The sequence below is a fragment of the Sebastes umbrosus genome, chromosome 1 (genome assembly GCF_015220745.1).
Source record: "Sebastes umbrosus isolate fSebUmb1 chromosome 1, fSebUmb1.pri, whole genome shotgun sequence".
NCBI classification, from domain to species: Eukaryota; Metazoa; Chordata; class Actinopteri; order Perciformes; family Sebastidae; genus Sebastes; species Sebastes umbrosus.
In genome coordinates, this window is record NC_051269.1 from 21365396 (window position 1) to 21387467 (window position 22072).

General features: G+C 40.6%; 1 protein-coding gene across 3 annotated transcripts in view; it reads left to right on the top strand.

The window, feature by feature from the left end:
* stab1 (stabilin 1) overlaps nt 1-22072 on the top strand; it is a 102303-nt gene that overhangs the window by 41976 nt on the left and 38255 nt on the right. For all 3 annotated transcript variants that reach the window (XR_005208959.1, XM_037785967.1, XM_037785978.1), the window contains 19 exons: nt 685-843; nt 1282-1377; nt 2021-2119; nt 3375-3422; nt 3818-3951; nt 5190-5301; nt 6957-7034; nt 7571-7672; nt 7760-7864; nt 10307-10441; nt 11735-11863; nt 12627-12680; nt 14179-14292; nt 15059-15254; nt 18063-18158; nt 18304-18349; nt 20182-20261; nt 20385-20510; nt 20781-20854. Coding sequence is in view for 2 of the 3 variants with exons in the window: in XM_037785967.1 (XP_037641895.1) it covers nt 685-843; nt 1282-1377; nt 2021-2119; nt 3375-3422; nt 3818-3951; nt 5190-5301; nt 6957-7034; nt 7571-7672; nt 7760-7864; nt 10307-10441; nt 11735-11863; nt 12627-12680; nt 14179-14292; nt 15059-15254; nt 18063-18158; nt 18304-18349; nt 20182-20261; nt 20385-20510; nt 20781-20854 (1983 nt within the window). In the remaining variant the exon portion in view is untranslated. The remainder of the gene's footprint in view (nt 1-684; nt 844-1281; nt 1378-2020; nt 2120-3374; nt 3423-3817; nt 3952-5189; nt 5302-6956; nt 7035-7570; nt 7673-7759; nt 7865-10306; nt 10442-11734; nt 11864-12626; nt 12681-14178; nt 14293-15058; nt 15255-18062; nt 18159-18303; nt 18350-20181; nt 20262-20384; nt 20511-20780; nt 20855-22072) is intronic.

Here is a 22072-nt window from a genome sequence, read left to right on the forward strand (position 1 = left end):
GACTTGAAACTAGCGATTGAGACCATAAACTCATGTTTACAATGTTTACTGAGGTAATAAATCAAGTGAGTAGTAGGGTCATTTTCTCATAGACTTCTATACAATCAGACTTCTTTTAGCAACCAGAGGAGTCGCCCCCTGCTGGCTATTAGAAAGAATGCAAGTCTAAGGCTCTTCTACATTGGCTTCACTTTTCAGAACTGGAGGTAGCCCACTGGGAAAACAAAATCATGCTTTCCATTTACCAAATATTTTTGCCACTATCTATTTTTAAACTGAGCTACCGAATAACATTATAATAGCACTGAGCTGCTTTATGCAAACAAATAAGTCTAATGGTCACACAGGAAGGCAAATCTATGGAAATGTGTTTTAAAGAAAAAAAGGAAAAGGCCCTGCCCTGCTCTCCAAAACAGTCAATCTAGATCCCCTTTAGCCAAAAGAAAAATCACCTCCCTGAACACAGAACCACGAATCTCACAAGAGTGATGCAAAGAGAACTAAACATCTGTGCAGAGCATAAACAGACACGTGTCAGTGTGTCCTGGATCAGCTCTGTTCATATTAATTCATCAGCAGATATCAAATAATAATGATAAACCGACAGAAACTAATCTTTGCTCATTATAAAACCGAAAATGCCTTTATAAGACATCCTCCCTCTCCCTCCCTCCCTCTCTACAGGCAGAGTGTGTGTATGTGGGTCCAGGTAACGCATCGTGTGTGTGTATCGAGGGTTGGAAAGGTGACGGCAGAGTTTGTGTGGAGATCAACAACTGTCAGCTGGAGAGTCGAGGAGGCTGCAGCCCCAAAGGCAACTGTATCTACATCGGACCTGGACAGGTCAGTTACTAACAATTAATGATTGATAATAAGCATTAGTTAATAATCATGAATTAAACGACTATTAACAGTTCCTTAAAAGAATTCACTTTCCCTTTTTGCTCTTGTTTTCTCCCTGATGCCCTGTCCCCTCTGCCCAGCTGCCCTTGTCGTTCTAAAGGTCAACTGACTCTGTCAGTGTTTTCTAAAGCATTTGGATGTTTTCACTCTTCTGTCTCATGCTTCTATTTTAACAAATGTAATGATCCACATCAACTCACAGAGATATGTGTCACTACGCTACCCCCCCGTCCAACTCTGTTCTCTTTCATTCTGATCATCTCTTATTGTGTATATGATTAATAATGAGCTGCCTCACTGTACATATTGTAGAAGACTGTTAAGAACAATTTGTTTATGTGTATGTCTGTTTATCTGTGTGTGTGTGTGTTTCTGCAGAGTGACTGTATTTGTAAAACAGGTTACAGTGGGAACGGTATTGTGTGTGAACTCGTTAACCCCTGCTACAAGAAACATGGAGGTTGCCATGAACTGGTAAACGCACGCACGCACACACAAACACACACACACACACACACACACACACACACACGCACACAAAGTATTTGTATCAAATATCATGTCAGCATGACGAAAGATTGGGTTTAATTCACTGAGGTTTTAAAGGATGGGTTTCTGACTGTGGGTTATGCTAACTTCACACTCATTACCACTACTGTGGAGATTTGTGAAACTGCTAAAACCAAATAAGCTTCAGTTTTTACATAAATTACTTCAAGTGCATGTCTTTGAGTCCAAACAAAAGTAAACATAGAAAGTAAGATCTCTGCTGCTCAGACTTCTGCCTCCACTTTAATGGATTGTGGTGCTTAATAAAAGGTATGGCTGAAACAATGCCCTGTCTCATTCTGTAAGGAGAGAGACAGTTTTTGGTCAATACTTCTCAATGATAATATTTATCAACACTGTTAATGTCTGTGGAGTAACCAGGGCATTGAGATTAAAGTTTTGATTCTTCATCTGAAGAATTTTATGTGCAACATGGTTATTTGTGTTATGAGTGAAAACTCATTTATAAAACATGACTACTGAGAATTGGTCATTGTTGTGTAATTGCTGTGGTTTTAGTAGGTTAGATACATTTCCCATGATCCCTTTCTGCTGCACACTCTGTCAGGCAAAGTGTGAGCCCTCTAAGGACGGTGGAGCTCACACCTGTACCTGTCCTGACGGCTACGCTGGAGACGGAACCATCTGCTACGGAGCATTACTGGAGGCGAGTATTCACACCAGCATAATATGGGGATCTTGGTGTTATTGGCTCTGGTCCTGATGTGAGTCCTTAAAATCTGCAGTAGGCAGAATGTTTTTGGTGTCATTGGCCAAAAATTCCATAATAACCTTTAAGCATATTGTAATTCAAGTGTTCTGAGAGGAAACTAGACTTCTGCAGCTCCTCATGGCTCTGTTTTCAGGCTTTAAAAAAAACTTTGTCCATTCACAGGTCATCTCAGCCAGAGAGCGTTCCTATTGGCTGTTCATTCAATGGGGGCAGCTGTCAATCACTTGTAAACTCAGATCAATATTCTGTTACTGTAATGCCTATATCTCGCCTCAAACCCCTCAGACTCAAACAGAATATTGATTCATATTTGATCAGCGCTGCCTAGTTTGACCGTTTGATCGGCGTTTGTGAGTAATTGACAGCTGCAACAACGGCAGGCTCCAGATCAGCTCTGATTGGTTGTTTCCTCCGGTCTGTGAAATCTTGCAGATGCCATTAGGAACCGTTTTATAAAAATACCTTTTTTTAATCATATTTGCTCCAATTCTACCCACTGCTGCTTTAATATTGATTGGTAATATTGATTAAAAAAAAAATCTGCCCATATCAAGTCTGGTCCGTTACTTATATTTACATAGCAGCAGAAGATATGAAATGTTGACTAAATGTGTATCTGACACATTGAAATAACAGCTGTAGCTTACTGCTTTGGCACACCTTATTTTACATTTTAAGTTATTTAACCCAAATACTGGAGGTCATGGTTCAAAACTGTTAGAATGATCTGCTTAAATTATTGATACGATATGAATGATAGTTAAACTGGGAGAATGCGACTCCTGAAACTGATGTTAAGCGATCCACTAGCGAGAAGACATCTCACTCTGTTGGAGTTGTTGGAACTACAAAAACACTCCGTCCACTCTGATACTGCGTTCACACTACGAGTGACACAGGAACAGGCTACAAGTCATTTTCAATGGAAGCCATTGACATGAAGCTTCAAAATGAAGCACGACACCTTCACCGGTGAAGCATCAAAGAATCATGTTTTTGTTTCACCCTGTTCTGTTTAAAAAATGACGTTAGCAAGTTCCCAGTGCTTTTTAATAACATTACGTCACAAGTGCTTGAGCAACACTTCAATGGTGACTCTGACAATAATAATAATAATAACTGTGTGTTTGTGTGTGCGTGTGTGTGTGTGTATGTGTGTGTGTGTGTTTACGTGCGCATGTGTTTGTAGGAGCTGGACATGATCGTAAAGCTGGCCAGTTTCAACCTACTGACTCAGGTATGTCAGAATCAGACTCACTGCTCTATACTGTAGTTACTCACAACTAACTTGTGTGTTGCACCCTGTTTTCAGTTTACTTTAAGTTCTAGTGTAACTTCCAAACTGCATTCAAGCTATATTTAAACTTAGCTGGTAACTAGTTTCCCATAAAGTAGTTATCTAGTCTAATCTAAATGTACATGTAGGTTCTGAAATACGCTGCTGGTCTGTTTAATGTTAAATGAGCCAAAATCATAAAAAAGGCTGTAAAACGTAGAACTTTTCATTTCAAAGTAGATGTAGCTACTGTAATAATATGACAGGTTAGTGTTTTAACAAAAAACACTAAAGATAAATTACATAAATAAGTTATTTTTAAGTTGTAAATAAGTTGTAATTGTGTGTGTTGTCAGAAGTACAGTCGCTTCTCTGAGGAACTGAATGAGAACGTCACATTGTTGGTTCCGTCCAGAGAAGCTATGAGGAACATGACTTCAGATCAGAGGTCGTTCTGGACCACCCGACACCGCCTGCCTCACTTCCTGCGGTCAGTCACCTCACACACTGATTAGACATGTGTAACACACACACACACACACACACTCAAACGTTGCTCACTACGCTCAGGAACGTAGCAGTACTTTGTTTGTTTTTTAGTTTGTGCTTGAATATGAAACTATATATTTAAGGGCTGTCCATCGATTAAAGTATTTAATCAGGATTAATCGCATGATTGTCCATAGTTAGTTGTGATTAATCGCAAATTAATCACACATTTTTTACTAGTTCAAAATGTACCTTAAAGGGAGATTTGTCAAGTATTTAATACTCTTATCAACATGGGAGTGGGCAAATATGCTGCTTTATGCAAATGTTTGTATATATGTATTATTGGAAAACAATTAACAACACAAAACAATGACAAATATTGTCCAGAAACCCTCACAGGTACTGCATTTAGTATAGAAAATATGCTAAAATCATAACATGGCAAACTCAAGCCCAACAGGCAACAACAGCTGTCAGTGTGTCAGTGTGCTGACTTGACTATGACTTGCCCCAAACTGCATGTGATTATCATAAAGTGGGCATGTCTGTAAAGGACAGACTCGTGGGTACCCATAGAACCCATTTTCATTCACATATCTTGAGGTCAGAGGTCAAGGGTCCCCTTTGAAAATGGCCATGCCAGTTTTTCCTCACCAAAATTTTGCACAAGTTTGGAGCGTTATTTAGCCTCCTTCCCGACAAGCTAGTATGACATGGTTGGTACCAATGGATTCCTATATACAGTATATGTATATATGAATACAATACTTATTATGTAAGGTTTCAGAAGGATGGCACATATACTGTAGAGTAAGGTTGACATGCCTCCTGTACCATTTCAAGCCAGTTTTGAGGAGTTGCTGTGTTACATTGCCAGTATGTCATAATTCTAATGTTTGAAGCCCAATAATATAAAAGTTTGGATCTCCTTTTAGATTTGCAAAGGTGTTTCTTGCCAATTCTATGTGTTTTGTAGTCCCATAAAAAGGGATTACAATTGAGTCTAGTTGTTTAAAGAAGGATCACAGGGATGTATTCACTGGAAGTTGTGACCCTGTTTTGATCTGTCATGGTGTAAATATTGGACGACACTGTTCACCTCTGGAACATTAAACGTGATGAAATGCAGATCCTTCAGGCTTGAAGCCACAGCCACAATATCCCAGGAGCAAGTTGTGAGTTTGTGTTCAGTGAAATGAGTCATAACCATCTATTTTTTGCTCTTCCTGGTTGCAGGGCTCACTTCCTGCAGGGGATCTACTCTGTAGAAGACCTGGAGGGACTGGTGGGCAGCAGGCTGCCCACACTGAACCCCAACACCTACTGGGAGATCAGCAACATCAGCGGGGTAAGAATGGGGTAATTGTTACAGACTGACTGACTACACATTTAGATGGATTTACTAGAGGTCCTGACACAGCAAGATGACGGCCCGTCGTTGGACAGTTTGGGGCTGTCGGTGAGCGTCTGTCGGCCTAGTTTTTTTCGCTGTATCCCGCACCGTCGGCTCTAGTCTGCCCGTGACGGAGGTTTTTCGGCCGATCCAGCATGTTGAATTGGCGGTGGGGCTCGTCGGTGAGAGAAATCACTCTGATTGGCGGTTCAGCTTAAGTGAATCAGTGCACGAAAAAAGAAACGGAAGTGAGGAAAGCAAGCCAACGAGTTAAGTCAAGAGGGCACACAGAAGGCGCTTTTCATTTTTCATCTTCATCTCATCATTCCAAATACCACAGGTGTATTACGGGTGTCCGTGTCATTCTTAGTGCCGTCTCTTCTGCAGCCGTTGCCATCTGCAACAATTCATGTGTCAATACACGTCCATGTGGGAGTTGCCGTTGCACTGCAGCACTGTGGTTTGTGCTGTAGACAAATCTACAGCGAGCAGGCAGGAAATCCATACCTGCAGATTCCTTTGTGCAGTGCTGATTGTTTGGTGCCATTTAAATAAAAATAAACCAGTGTCTTTTGAAATGTAGGCTACACATATCTTGACAGTGTATCATGGAACAACGAGCAACCAGCAAACAGAAACATCAAGACCACAGGTCGTGGTTTTAGGAGGAGTTGCATTTTTGGACCATTTCATGGCAAACAACAGTGCAGCCATCCGGCCAACACCTCTGTGCAGCGTCTCTGTCTATAGCACGGGCAGCTGGTTACGGCCAGTGAGCACAAGTTAGTGTCAGCTTTCTTCAGTAAGTGGATTTATTTAAACTTAATGTTAATGAGAAACCTGGTTTCCTCAGCTAGATCTCTCCTGGAGAACACAGATTTTTTGGCCACATACACATGTTACAGGGTATGCATGTGCAGGACAGCGACCCCAGGCAGGGAAAGTAACATAACGGCAAGATGAAAGGAGAGGTCATATAATTCCATTCAAATTCTGACTAAAACTAAATCGGACACAAATTATCTTCCACAAGTCTAAACCATTCCTTTTCCATTACTGAACATTTAAGTATTTATTAATATTAAAGGTAGGGTACGTAATAAATTTAAAAAACATTTTTGTTGCATTTGTTGAAATTGTCTTTACATCCCGACAGCAATCAATAAATCAAATGCTCTGACAAAAAAAGGATAAAGATCTTGGCATCTGTGGCTGTCGCAGGACTGTAATAAATCATTTAATTTGTCAGCCCAAGTAAATGTTTTAAAATCTTGTTACTTAATTATTGAATATGTCTATGCAGCATCACATTATAATTATTTTCTGACCTTGGTGATCTCTATGATGATGATCTATGATACATTCCTCTTCTGAGCTCAGCTTCACTCACAGACACTGGAGAGCTCAGTCCCAGGTGTAGACGGTGTAATGAACTACCGCCTAAGCAGATCAGACATTAATTACACACAATTTGAGAGTGTCTGGTACTCTGTCAAAAATATCACTATCACATCAGACAAATTTTCAGATTTTAGTTCTGAGTTAGATAGACACACACAGATACACACATGCAGTGTATACTGTATTTAACTGTTGTCGTTGTGTTCCAGGTGCTCCACATTGGAAACGCCTCCATTCTCACCCCGAACCTGCCTGCAATCAACGGCTACATTCACATCATAGACCAGGTAAGAGTCTTAACTGCCAGGAGGCCGAGTTGTGCAAACAACATACTGGTTATTCTTAGAGCTTTACCAGTTACATAGGAGCTAGTTTGTCCTGATGCTGACGCTAGAGGAAAGATCATGGGGTTGTTAAAAGGATTCATCCTCTGGAGTTCATAAACATCCACAGCAAGTTTCATGGCAAACTGGTATGTTGAACTGATAGACAACAGTGTCATTAGAGGCCCAATGAAACTCATTTCCGAGTGAGAAGGATTTTTTCATTTGTTATCATGGAATCTCTGGAGAATAGTAAAAATGATAGTAATAATAGATTGATATGGAACAGAGGACTGTTCACCTCCACACACACACCTCCCTTACCCGGGTTGTTGGATCAGGAGGCGGAGGAAATAAATTAGACCTTAAACGTGATATAAATAGAAAGTTTAAGAGAGTCCTTTGTGGGTAAAATTAGAGTCCTTTTGGTTCCTACAAAAACATTTAATGAACTTAAAACCTGTCTTTTTTGTTTGTTTATTTGTTTGGGTCATAATCAGATTCTGGCCCCGTCCAGCTCAGACCTCCCCCCAGAGCCCCACAGCCTGATGGCCTTCCTGAACTCCTCTTCCACCTTCACTCTGTTCAGACAGCACGCTCTGGTAAGACATCTGTCTGTCTGTTTAGCTGTCTGAACTCAACCTTGTTAGGTTTTTTCAGTGTGTTTTAGTGTGTGTGTTTTTTCACAGATGTACAATCTGTCAGAAGATCTGCAGGCGTTAGGTTTCACCCTCCTGCTGCCAACAGATGATGCCATCAGGCAGCACCTCAACAGGACCGACTCCTCCCTCCTGGTAGGTCCAGATAATATGAGCTAGTGCTGTTCTACGTAGATGGAGAACTTGTTTCCATACAGCCAATCAAATTGCTTAATTGTGACCATATTTGAATGGAGCAGCAACATCAGCGATCACGGGCAGAGCAGATGGTCACCCTGAGCGATACAGCAGCTGCACAACACAAGAGCCACAGACTCTGAACAACAACACACATTAGCTTTCATGCTCATGTCTTACCTGATTTACCAACATGAATACATGTCTTGTGCTGCACCTTAGCATATTGAACGAGCGATCAAACAAACATTCACCGGGGAAAGCTGCACAATTAGCTGCTCAGCTGCAGCATATTAAACATCATGTAAACATACCTGCATAATGTGCATATATCACTTTAGCCCAGTAAGGTGCTGGTTTGGTCCCACTGACAACAGGCTGTCTGCACATGACATGTAGGCTACAGAGAAAGTTTGTTTACTTTGTCTCTCCTTCACAACAGTGTTACAGACACTCTGGCAGCCTGCCAGCTGCAGTCAATCAAACACAGACAACAACACGCCCCTTCGAGAGGAAAAATAAGTATTTCTAATATTTCCCCAATAGTGGGGCAGCTAAGCTGAAATATTCATTACAATTGTGCATTTTGCTATAAAAGCAGCACATTTCGCACAGACATAGGTTTACAGTCCCCTCAAAAACTATTGGAACAGCGCTGCGAGGCCAATACTTTTCTTTTGCTGTTCAATTTACAGACTAACTCGCTAGATTGATCGATTTTTAAGGCCTCCTAAAGGGACTGTTTGTAACTTTGTAAGCGTATAAATGTAGCGGGTCGGCACACATGCGCGCTCGCATATGCACGTTCGCATGTAGCCGCTGTACCCTCCTCCTCTGCCTGCTTGCCTTCACTCAGACAGCTCAGCTCGCTCCACCTCTAGACGTGAACGCGCGCTCACTCCACACTGCAGAAGAGTTAGTTTAGCTCTGAGAATATCTAGTGAATGTACAGTGGACGTTTGTGCAGAAATAACTGCTACAGCTCCTCCAGACCAACAGAGGTTTTCCGTGTCTTGTGAAGTGATGGAGCTGCCTCAGCCTGCACTTAGGCAGGAAAAGCCAACACTATGATCAGATCTAAATCATGTTCATGGAGAGACCTTCGTTTGGTCAGCTAACATTACTGCCAAGCAGCTGAAATATAGAGTGATATTGTGGTTCACTTCAAATAAAATAGAAATTACAGGTACATTTACATATATATGGTATATGTTATGAAAAGATATAGATATGACACAAAAATGAACACAAAAATGAGTCTTGATGATTTCCAAAGTGTGTTCAAACTGATTAGATCAGATGTCAGAAGATCACAAACATGTTTTTCCTCTTTTTATTTTTTTAAGGATGCTTTTAACAAACTTTTAACCTGAGAAAAATGTGAAAGCCAAATAAAAGGAGCATGGACACTTCAGGGTCAAAGTTCACCCCCTTACCTTCATGATAGAATGACAACCAATACACCTATAGAACGGCAGGATCTTCAGCTTTCCATCACTATATACAGTACCTCTTTTCATCAGCAGTAAAATTGACAATCACTGGATAAAGTTTGGGATTGAAATTTTTAGTTTGGGTTGGCGCTTCAGGTTAAAAAAACAAAAATATTTTGCAATGGCCTTCAAATCTGAGCAAGGGAGCTGATATTTGTCTGGTCTCTAACCTGTGACCAAGCCCACTTGGTTGAAACTACAAGGAAACTAAGATCATTCTCCTGTCGGAATAGCTCACAGGGTCACCGAGTTCTTTCTGTACTATTATTGTTTTGCTTTCTGCCTTAGTTGACTATGAATCCTCTTATATCACATATGTATCATCCACATTTCTGTATAATTAATATGGAAAATTGAATAAAAATATAAATGACAAAAAAAGAGAAACTCACAATCTAATCCACCACGGCAAGGTGCCAACTCCAATAGGATTAGATTTTTTTGTGTTATTTATTTTATTGATATGCAATAGCTCTTTTTAAATTTATTTTTTGGCGGGTTATAAAAACATATATATGCTGTAGTTGTAGTTGTAGTAACAGACAAACGGTGGCCGAGTTATGGCATGATACAAGAACTGAGGAGGCGGGTTGCTAGGGGGAAAGGTTTGACGAAAAGTAATAAAATAAAAAATATAAACTATAACTAATAACAAAACATCCGTCTAGCTTAACTTACAACAACCTGTACAGCTGCAAACATCTCATCCACACTTAGAGACATTTCTCAGGCTCTGGCACATGAAGAAGACATCCTCGTTTCATGTAATACGTTCTGATTGGGCAGTTGTTTTTCCAACAGTGGAAACAGCTGCCATTTGACACAACAACAGACATGTCAGAGATGTGATTATCGATAGACCAGAATTATTCTTTAACTCACTTCCTCTGTCTGTCTGTTTGTCTAGGACTCTGATGTGTTCAAGTACCATGTGATTCTCAATGAACTGCTCTTCCCCGACCACCTGTCTGACGGCACGTTGAAAAGCACACTGCTGGGCAACGACTACCAGGTCCAGTTCCACTTAAACAACAACAACCAGGTAATAATAGCCGGACAGTCATGTGAACACCGAAACGTTGAAGACTCGTCTGTTCAATTAAGGAACATGCTGCTGCTTTTTGCATTCCCGTCAGGTTTTAGATGATTTTCTTCCCGGTAGCCACAAGTTTCAGTTAATTTCTGTGAAAATCAAAATGCAGAGAAATAATCCATCCCAGTCAACATGTAGACACATTTATTATGGTCGAAGTTACAGTACATGAGGCCTGAGATACAGCTGCACAACAGCAAAATCATCATCAACCATTATTTATTCAGGGAGAATTGACTGAGCTCTTTTACAGCAATGTCCTGAAACCACATCCACACTAGTAGAAGGATATACAGTATATAAGAAGGAAGGACATACAACAACTACAATAAAAACAATAAATGTAGAGCTGTGAAATAAAAACAATAAATAACAACCATGTCTGTGAATTAACCAAAGCAAGAACAACCATATCATCTAGCATACACTTAAACTGATCTACCAACACATACCTGTCTAATTTCAGTACCTCTTGTAATTTATTCCATTTATTTGGTGCGAAAAAAACTAAAAGCTAATTTACCAAGCTCAGTATTGATCTGAGGAGTTTCAAGGGATAACAATTCCTGTGAGCTTGTATGATGACAAATGGTTTTGAGTTTTAAAAGAGAAGTGAGGTAGAAGGGTAACTTGACTACCAATACTTTATAAACAAAAAGGAGGTGGTGTCTTTCTCTTCTATCACCGAGAGAGAAAACCATCCCACGGTCTGGTATAGTTCAGAGCGGTGAGTTCTAAAACCTAACCTGACCCCATCAGATGGTTTCTTTCACAGAACCATCTGAGAAGCCGTCATTAGAAACTGTTTGGGAAAGGGCATTTTCAAAAAATACTTGGCAGGTGATTGGATGAACCATTTGTCAATCAAACTAATGAAAGCAAAACTAACTGAAGGCGAGAACATCGCCTTCAGTGCAGAAATACTCTGCAGTTCTGATATAACTGATGCGACATTTGATCCCTCGATTCTCACGTGATCTCGTGACATCGCGATAATCCAGCTAACAATGCAGCAAGTCTCTGGAAGTTTATTTTCATAGAAATGAACTGATGGATATCTGGAAAGAAGGAAATCAATCTAAAAACTGAGTGGATGATTTGACAGATGACACACATGTTTAGTGAAGTATAAAAGATTCATTGTTTTTGTGCTAAAACATGCAAACACAGTAGTATGGTCTTCTAATGTGTAAATCTTTACCAGTCAGGCGGAGTGAGTCTGATTTGTTTCTCGTCCTCCAGACAGTTGTGAACAACGTTCCTCTTGACGGCACTTTCATTGAGACGCAGAGGGGCGTCATCATAGTCCTCCCACAGGTCCTCAAAATCCAACGCAACAGATGCAGCAAACAGGTCTACCTGCAGTTCAACGTAAGGATGGAGAGAGTGATGGAAAGGTGGATGAAGGAAATTAATGAATGGAAAAAAGAATAGATAGATGGATTAATGGATCAATGACAGGATGGATTGATAGAATGATAGACAGCTGGGTGAAGGTGAATATAGATCAGAGGGTGAGGTGACTAATAAATCTGCTCTCAGCCAGTCACAACGCTGCTCTCATCGCTCTGAAACAACTGAGCCAATCACAGCGAAGTACGACGACAAGGCTCAAGTGCTCCAGCGATGATGTATTTTTGAAGGCCAACCAGGAAGTTAGCATTACCCTGGGTTCCCTGGATAAAAATCCAATGGGATTTTCCATTGGGTTTTGGATTGTTGCAGAAAATAAGCTCTGTGGCAAACAAACATTTATAATACTTACACGTTTTGTTCAGTAAAATAATCTCCACAAATGAAAACCACTTTTATAATTTTTGAAGCGTGAATGCAATCGCCAGCAGTAAAAAGCTAACGTTAGGCTATAAACAAACTAACCACATTAAACTTTATTTTTTGAGGCAGATTTTAATGCATTTCCTGGCTGAGGAGTGTGTTCTTTCAACTGTTTATTTACATTTGAAGCATTATTCCTATATTTCAGCACATTTGCTCCAAGTATTTAATTTTCCCTTTTGGACAAAATCATTATATTGGCAGTGGGGAGACTTTGCAGCAGATGCAGATGTTTATTGTCAGGATGGCTGGATTATGCATTCCACCCCCTCTGTTCTCTCTCTGTCCTTGTCTCCAGGGAAGGTGTACAGACTGTGAAGGACCACCTCGATGCCTATTCAACTACAAACCAGTAAGAAAACTGTTTTGCTTTGGTTATACTCGCACGAGGCACCGTGGGGCAGGCCTCCACAGATGGCGCACGAGCTACGAGCACGCACAAAGGTGTTTATGCTCAATGCCTTGTTTGTTGCAGTATTCTCCGAAACGCCAGAGGGCACACAAACAAAAGATTCTGTGAAGAAGCAAGTCAACAAGTGATACCGGCAAAACACCATAGACCAAACTCCTCAGTGCCAGAGAGGAATTGTGATTAACTGTAAACTCATATCTCATATTAATGGACATACTTTATCGCCTTTATACAATCCCTGTAAAGAAAGTAGTCAAATTATTAAATGTATTATAATGAAATGAAGGTTGAAAGGTTAAATGCTTTTAATTCGGTTGGCAAAATATTTGTTCTTATCTGTTTTTAAAGCATTTAAAAACAAAGTGGCAGTCTTTCTAATTCATTATTTTACTTCTTAATTTAAGTGATTGGCTTTTATCTTATTGTGTCAGTCATGTCTGAAAAGTTCGGTCACACAGCGGGGTGCCTAGTTACAAGACTCCAAACTGAGTATATGTCTGGACTGTGTATGGTCAGTCTGTGAATTTGTGGCTAAATTGTTACACAAATAGTCAGTGGTCATTTCTATAATGTTAAATCCAGCAGTACATGTCCACCAGGTCCGGCAAGGACACTAGGGGACGCGCTGCTCCACTCAACTGGCCATTCAAGCGGTGACTTACCCTATCGTGGTAAGCACCTGATTGGTCCTTGGTTTTCTGCTTGCCATTTCAAACAGGAAACGACATTGCGGCCTACTCGTAAACTTTCTGTTATTCGTCAGCCGAACGCATAGCGCTGGATTGTTGATTGGACTGGTTGCGTAAGGGACTGTTCCCCGCCTTTTCATTTTAAAAGAGCAACGGCCAATGAGGATACTCGAATACACAGCCGACCAATCGGGTAACTTCTTAACTCAGTCAGTCAGTCACTCAGTGACAGACTTGCGTTTGTAAGGCTGGCCCTCTGCAGTCCAGCCAAAATTTCAGAGGTGCACAACCAAGCACTGCGACAACTTGCAGAGCCTTTACGCTTTACGCGCAATGCGTGATGATGTCATCACACTGGGGCGAGCATAGTTCAAAGAGGGTGGATGCAATAACATGAACACCTGTGAAGCTTTATCCAGAGACACGATCTTTGGCTCCAAAAATGACTAAAGAGTTAAATCAAACACCAAAAAGAACATTTTGGTTAAGAGGACTGGATGACATTTAACCACGGTGTGCTGTACAGGCGTTGCTGTTATTATTTGCACCACACACTGGAAGAAATCTGTTTCTATGTGTCATGTGTTTACTTCTTGAGTAGGCTCTAATTGCCAAAATAAAGTCAGAGTTGTATTGTGTACGTGTAGTTTTTCAGCCATCAGTGTATCTCGTCATCTCTGTAGATGCCTGTGTTCTGTAATAGCTCTCAGTTTGGGTTTCTATTGTGTCTCTAATGTCTTCTACTGCAGATTAAAGAGAAGTTTCCGGCCAACATGCGATCCAACTGTAAATACAGGAAGCGAATCGGATCCAGGAGGAAGTCAATGCCTGGCTGTGTCGTCAAATGTCTTGGGTTAACCACGGTCTGCCAACACTACTACTAGCACCACAGCTCTACCACTATAACTACTACCAGTTTTCACTCAGCCTCAACCCTGTTTTTAACTCTTGCCTTGACTTTCATCTCAAGTCCAGTTGGCTTTAAATATTCTTGACTACTGTTTGGCTATTTGTAATTTCACTAGTAGTAGTAATATTGCTCTAATGACAGCAAATGCTGCTACTATACTAATACCTGCAACAATTAGCTGTTGTTAGTGTTACCAGCTAATACTAGCTGCTACTACACTACCACAACTGTTACCACTCAAACTGCTGCCGATCATACTTCATCATACTTCATCATACTTCATACCAAAGCTGAATATTATGGTGAAGTACAATGTTTTTCTGATTATAAACTGTTGTCAGTATGATTTCTTTTTTACTTTTTAAAACGTTTTCAATGAGAATACTTAGACTAATCAGGTAAATACAGGGCGATACTAATACAACCCTCAACAGAAACTGAAATACAGATTATATAATAGTTTGTTGTTTTTATATATTTTTGTGAGTGAATGTAAAGACTCTTCTTCGTTGGTATCATTATTCTCCAGCAGTGACAACCCACCCTCTGTGGACCAGCTGACAAATATCACAGAGCATTGTGGCTCTTTCCAATATTGTCTTGTGATGTCTGAAAAAAAACCAACCTCACTTTAACAAACAGATGAAGTCATAAGTGTTACAGATTCCAGTTCTGAAAAGGGCGTAATAATAGTAATAATACTGATGTCTGTCCTGCAGGATCACTCCTGTTGCCCCGGTTACTATGGCCACGAGTGCTTCAAATGCCCCGGAGACGTCGGCAGCTGGTGCTCAAATCATGGGCAGTGTCAAGACGGTAACCACGGCAACGGGGAGTGCCGTTGCTTCGAGGGTTTCCACGGCACCGCGTGTGAGGACTGTGAGCCAGGACGATATGGAGTCAACTGCTCCTCCAGTAAGGAACACACACACTCACACTCATCCTGACGGAAACACTCCTGAACACACATAAAGATGCTGAGGGGCAAATTCACAAAATTGTGCGGCTTTTGCAGCCGCTAAACCTGCACAAATAAGACAAAAAGAAACTGTGTAATTCTCAAAGCACCCGCAAATGGTGAAATACAACCCTAACTGCACTGCCAACAAATAGCGTCTCTGTGCTTCTGTGCTATTTGGAGATTTGGGTAATATGCAAACATTTGGTGCAAAGTTTGCCCCTTTCTACGCAAATGAGCCTCATTGCAAAGATGAGCGCTAATAGCCACAGCTACACAATGCAGTTACAGTGAAATTATTAGCGTCTTCAGAGAGTTGGTGCCATCTGAAATGTATAAGGAGTGTCTGCTCAAACTCACTGAGGGGACAGGATACAATGCCAGGTGAGTCATGAAATATAAATGGAGCTCACCTACATATAATTTTTATAAAATACGTGAGGAAAAAAACTAAGAAAAAGTGAATGAAAAATAAGGTTATTATTAGGGCTGTCAGAGTTAACGCGATAATAATACATTAAAGCAAATTTGTTTTAACTCCACTAATTTATTTAACGCATTAACATAACTTGCGATTTTTAAGTTGTAGCAGGCTCAGTTTTAAAGCGTCTGGTACCAACGTCTGTCCGACGTATGTCATACTAGCTTGTCGGGAAGGAGGTTAAATAACACTCCAAACCTATGCTAAATTTTGGCGAGGAAAAACTGGCATTGCCATTTTCAAAGGGGTCCCTTGACCTCTGACCTCAAGATATGTGAATGATAATGGGTTCTATGGGTACCCACGAGTCTCCCCTTTACAGACATGCCCACTTTATGATAATCACATGCAGTTTGGGGCAAGTCATAGTCATAGCTGTTGTTGTCTGCTGGGCTTAAGTTTGCCATGTTATTTGAGCATATTTTTTTATGCTAAAATCAGTACCTGTGAGGGTTTCTTGACAATATTTGTTATTGTTTTGTGTTGTTGATTGATTTCCAATAATAAATATATACATACATTTGCATAAAGCAGCATATTTGACCCCTCCAATGTTGATAAGAGGATTAAATACTTGACAAATCTCCCTTTAAGGTACATTTTGAACAGATAACAAATGTGCGATTAATTTGCAATTAATCACAATTAACTATGGACAATCATACGATTAATCGCGATTACATATTTTAATCGATTGACAGCCCTAGTTATTATATAAATGAATGAACAAATTACTTCTTCCCTCTCCCTCCTTTCCCTCTCTTCTCTCTTAATTGCTTTCGTGGGGTTTGGATAAAAGTGGCGCTCTGACAAGCCCCTCCTGACAAGACGTCTGGCTCAGGCTGACTCTCTCCCCTCACGACTGACGCGTTGGCCTCAAGCACGTTTATACTTTGCCAAATGGATAATTGCAGTCAGATGCAAAAAGGGGCAAATTACACTAAGCTGCAAAATTTTAAGGTTGTGTTTGCACTGTAATATTATTAGTGCAATATCTTTTGTGAATCAGTCCGTGAGACGGAGCAGATAGCGGTTACAAGTGATGCGCAATTCATGATGCTATCAGCAATCCATATTTTGGGAATTTGCCAATCAGACTGCTGACAGCCTGAAGTTTTTGTCTGCCATAATGTTTGTCTACCCCGAGGGAGCTTTACTTGATTAGACTGACCAAAAAAATGAGCAGTCTTTTTTAGACTTAGTTGTTGAATGAGGGTAAAAACCTGTGCAGCTAACACACCAGCAAGACAAACAAACCTGCGAAACTCGTGACGCTTACAAACCTACAACTTTAACAAACCAGCAATGCTGATAAACATCGCTAACAAAACTATGATGCTAACCGATGATGCTAAGAAAACCCAGGAGGAGATTTGTCATGTTTTTAACATGAGAGATTAAACCACAGAGGAAACACTGGCACTGTTAAAGGGCTGCCACTAACGACTCATTTTCTATTGATTAATCTATCGACTATTTTACTAATTACTAATCGATTAAGTGATTAGTTTTCCTCCAAAAAATCTAATTGATCATTTAATTTAAGTTGATTTTATTTTGACAAACTGTATGTCATTGTATAATGCAGCAGAAGACAAAATGCAAAAAAAAAGGTTTACATATTAAAGTGCAAAACTATAGGTTGATATGTGCTATCGAGATGTGCTACTTGCAGCTCTGAACATGCAAAAAATATGCTCTCTATATTCTTACAGTATAGAGTGAGTAGTAGTATAATATACAAGTATTCTGTAGCGGGAGCTTTTTTGATATTGGGGGATATTGGTCCAACGAAATACGCTAATTATAGAGTTTCAAAATATGATCCTCATATTGTTACCATACACTCACCCCTGTTTGTAAATTCAATAGATTCCACTATCGATTAGCACTACGGTAGTAAGGCAGCATACCGTAAATCGTCAGAACATGCCGGCGGTGCGGAGGTTTGACGGTATGTTCTGGGTGGTGGGAGGTTTGGCGGTGTGTTCTGAGCAGGTTAGCGGGTGCCATTCATCTGCATCTACACAGAGCTGGTTGAAAATCAAACTTTCCCTTCAAACACTTATTCAATGTAATTTCTAAGGTAACAGGCAGGCTTCTTTATTGCTCTATGAGTGTATTTAGCAGCTACAAGGACAAAAGATTTAAAAAAGCATGCATCAGTTTAAAATATGATTTGACTGAATTGATGTTGAAGCATTTTCAGTGTCAACGTCATCGATTACGCTGACTGATCGCGACAGCCCTACACTGTTAACCTTTGTGTGTGTGTGTGTTGCAGAGTGTGTGTGTGCCCACGGGAAATGTGAGGACGGTCTGGCAGGAAGTGGCGGGTGTGTCTGTTATAAAGGTTGGAAAGGCTCTTCCTGCTCTATAGGTAAGACACACACACACACACACACACACACACATTCACACACACACACACACACACATTCACACACACAGAGTGAAATTGTAACCACACTCAATATTTTCTCTAACCTGCTATCACCTGAAATCTTTGTGTGTGTGTGTCTCAGAGATCAAAGACGACGCCTGTGGAGGTGTGTGTGACGAGAACGCCAAGTAAGTCTGTTGTTGTGTCTACAGCTGGTTTACGTTTGTGTGTGTGTGTGATCTGGATCATGAACCACTGGCTTTGGAGAAGCTGTGAATTTAGCTAAAATACACCTGGCTGTCTGAAATCGTTTACTATTCACCATAGCATGTTCAGTATTATGTAATGTTGTCCAAATGTCTAGTGAGAATTATTAAACCCTTCAGGACTCACATAATCCCACGATAACATGCAACGTCAAAATAAGTTGTGGTACAACTAGTTACTGTTATGAGAATGACTGCTAGTTCGGTTTTCTGGCGTGTCTAGGGCAAGTTCATTCCCTAACATACAGTGTGCTATCGAAAGCAAAGGCTGGCTGGCTCTCAGTGAGTTGTGGGGGCTTACCTCCTGTCAGCAACAGCGGCTAGCTCCGACCGAGAGCTCCACCTGGGCGGCCAGCCCAGACAGCGTCCGTAGACAGTTCTTACTCAGGTTTTTGTTGTTGGTGGTGGTTGGTCAAAAGAAAACAAAGCTGGAGGTAATAGGCATTCAGCTCAGCAATAGATTCTACTTGACACTGACTCTGTCAGAGCGGTGAATTCTACTGTATGTTTATTATTGAGGTCGTAGTAGTTGGTGGTTTTGGTACTGGATAGATTATATTGAGAGATGTTTCCGATATTTTGGGCAAAATATTAGAAACATGGGAAGTAGCTAAAGCCCGCCTCAAAAAGTCAATATTAGTTGGTTGACTGTGTGGTCTAGTTGTGCCTTTTGGGGGTTTGAGGTCCAGGGTGTCCAACATTTTTGAAATTTTGGCCAAAAACTGTGATTTTTTTCGACTTCAATTTCGTTTCCGGAGTAGAACTTGTTCCATTAGTTCCAAAAGGACAAAACCCTTTGTCCCTATTTTAGTAGGGGTCAAGCAGTAAGCGGGGGTTTGTGAGCCATGCTCACTTTTGCCTTGTTTCATTAACATAAGATTGAAAAAATGTATTAAGTCAAACTACTAACTGACTCAAATAATCATTGTGCTGCTATCATGATTCAAGCTCATTTTATCTCATCTATATATATATATATAAATGTACCTGTAATTTCTATTTTATTTGAAGGCTGTTGTATCGATTGTGGAGCTGAAGCATCTTGAATAGAGGATTAACTCTTAAATAAGATGGTAAATCAAATGAAAAAATATAGCCAAGTTAATCAGTCAAACTAAAGATTTAAAAATTAAACAACGCAAAAGGAACTCCTGGGTCAAATCATTAGGAGCACAGGTACGCACGTTCACAGCTCATTCACTAGCTGCTGTGTGAATGAATGACCTCAGTCGACTTTCTTCAAGGGAGAGTAGCTAATGCCTGCCCAGAAAGTCACTACATTTGTTGCTAAAGAGGCCTTAAAAGTCACTCAATCTAGCGAGTTAGTCTGTAAATGGGCAGCACTGTCTGAGAAGTGTGAACACTGAGGCACTCAGCGACAAGCCTATTGGTTCCTACTGAAATCTTTAAAATCGGCTATAAATATAATTTCACCAGCAATTTTGTTTTTATCAAATGTTACTCAAACAGGAGTAAATAGCGCATTTGTCTGGGACTTTTTTCAGCCGAGGATTAATCCATATTAGGTGCTCTAGTGAGTATTAGTGGCAGCAGGACGGTGTATGTGGAATTGAGTCAAAATAAACTAGTGTGTGTGTTCATGGTGATGAAGAACATGTCCCCCAGTGCAACAGTGTGGCTCATTGATGTGTTTCGGACAACAATGGAGCTCTGTGGCACAGTGAAGGAAGATACAGTATATATTAGATATAATATGTCAACAAAATTATTGAACAATTTGTCCTGTGCTGCAGCTGTATAACGGGACCAAAGGGTTCAGCTGCTGCCTGTCTGTGTGTGGCTGGATATGAAGGCAATGGAACTTACTGCAATGGTAAAGACGCACACAAACACACACGCACACACACACACACACACACACACACACACACATATCCTGTACACATCCTGTACAAATATCAAATCGGACTACTTTTTCTCTCGGTGTGTCTCTCAGAGCTGGATTTCTGCAGCAGGTCTAACGGTGGATGTTCAGAATTTGCCCTTTGCAAGAAGGTCTCAGCAGGAGAGAGGACCTGTACCTGTATAGAGGGGTACACTGGAGACGGGGTCATCTGCCTGGGTATGTAGTCCTGACCCCTGACCTCTGACCCCACACCCCTAATCTGAACCTCCTGACATCTTACTAAAACCTGGAAGAGTCTTGAAATACCTGAAAGTTTGTTAATTAAAGGCCTCAAGTGTTCCTAAATGTGGAGCCCCTGAAGGGTCACGGTGGGATTTTTTGTGTGGGTGTTCCCTTGCTTTAAGTTTTGCAGTTACTTTGCAATATTTTTTTTTACATGTTGTATATGTCATAAAAATTAATTTCCAACCTGTTGTGTGTTAACAGAGATAGACGGCTGTCTGGTTAACAATGGAGGCTGCTCCAAGTCAGCAGAGTGCACCAGAACAGGCCCCAACATTGTAAGACAACACTGTACTGCAGTAAAATGTCAGATTTTCATGGCACATAATGTTGGACGCATAATGATCCTACACTAAGCCATCACTGTACCTGAGACTCGGTTCAGTTCAGGTCAGGTGAGGTTTCAGGAGGGTCTCATTTCAGTGAAATAGCACCTGGGGCATTCTTTAAAGTAAACTTAAATGAAGTTTAATTTACCAAGTCAGAGTACATTCACACTAAGCCAAAGTTATATTTTTCTCCCTTTCAGACATCCGTCCAGACTAAGGCTACATCCACACTAATACATTTTCGTTTAAAACACTCTTTTATATTATTTTATTTTCAGAAATAATCTCTGTCAATTCTACCAGTCTGAAAATGCATATCACATGACCACTCCTGTACACAGGACATGCATGTGCTGGTGTAAACAGGAAGCAGGTTGATAACGCCGTTGGACACTGGAATTGTCGCAAATCGCTTGAATAATCGCTTACCTCCTGCGCATGTAGGCAGCAGTAGCATTATAAAATGCAGAATTTAGCTACTCAACCGCTGCTAGCATAGACAGCAAGGTCAGTAACGCCTGTAATTCATTATCCATGTTTAATTAACCACTAACGTATACAAAAACGTAGTACTGTCATATTAGTATCATAAAACTGTTTTTTCTCCTCCAAAAACTGAGCTTTTCCAAAACAGCCTCCAGAGTGTGTAAATCTTACAGCGCTGACTTGGTGTTTTAGTGTGTACAGGGAAAGCTTAGCTTTACCAAGACTGTGATGTAAGCTATCCTCTGAGGGATAGGGGTGGTGTGGCAGTAAAGTTAAGGTGGTCGTTCATTTTAAAGTCACTACAGCCAAACAATATCTATGTTAATGATTTTGTCAAACGATGTTGTGATTACAAAATAAGGATTTTATATCGGCAGTACAGCAGCTAATACTCATTCAGTTATCTGACACCAGAAACAGAAAAACATGTAAATGTGAACAGCTATATTGTGAATTCGACTGCATTAAAACAAAGTATAAGTGACCGCAGAGAGCACCACACTAAGCGATGAACGGGTTGTCACTCGGCAGAGTAAGCTGCTAGTCAGAGTACACTGTGTGGCAGGAAGGTTAAGACGACGACTCTAACTTTTTCTTAGACCACACATTTTAAATGTCGATATAGCCAATCATACAGCACAGCTGTTGTCATTAACTCTCTCCAGAAACATTATTGTGTTT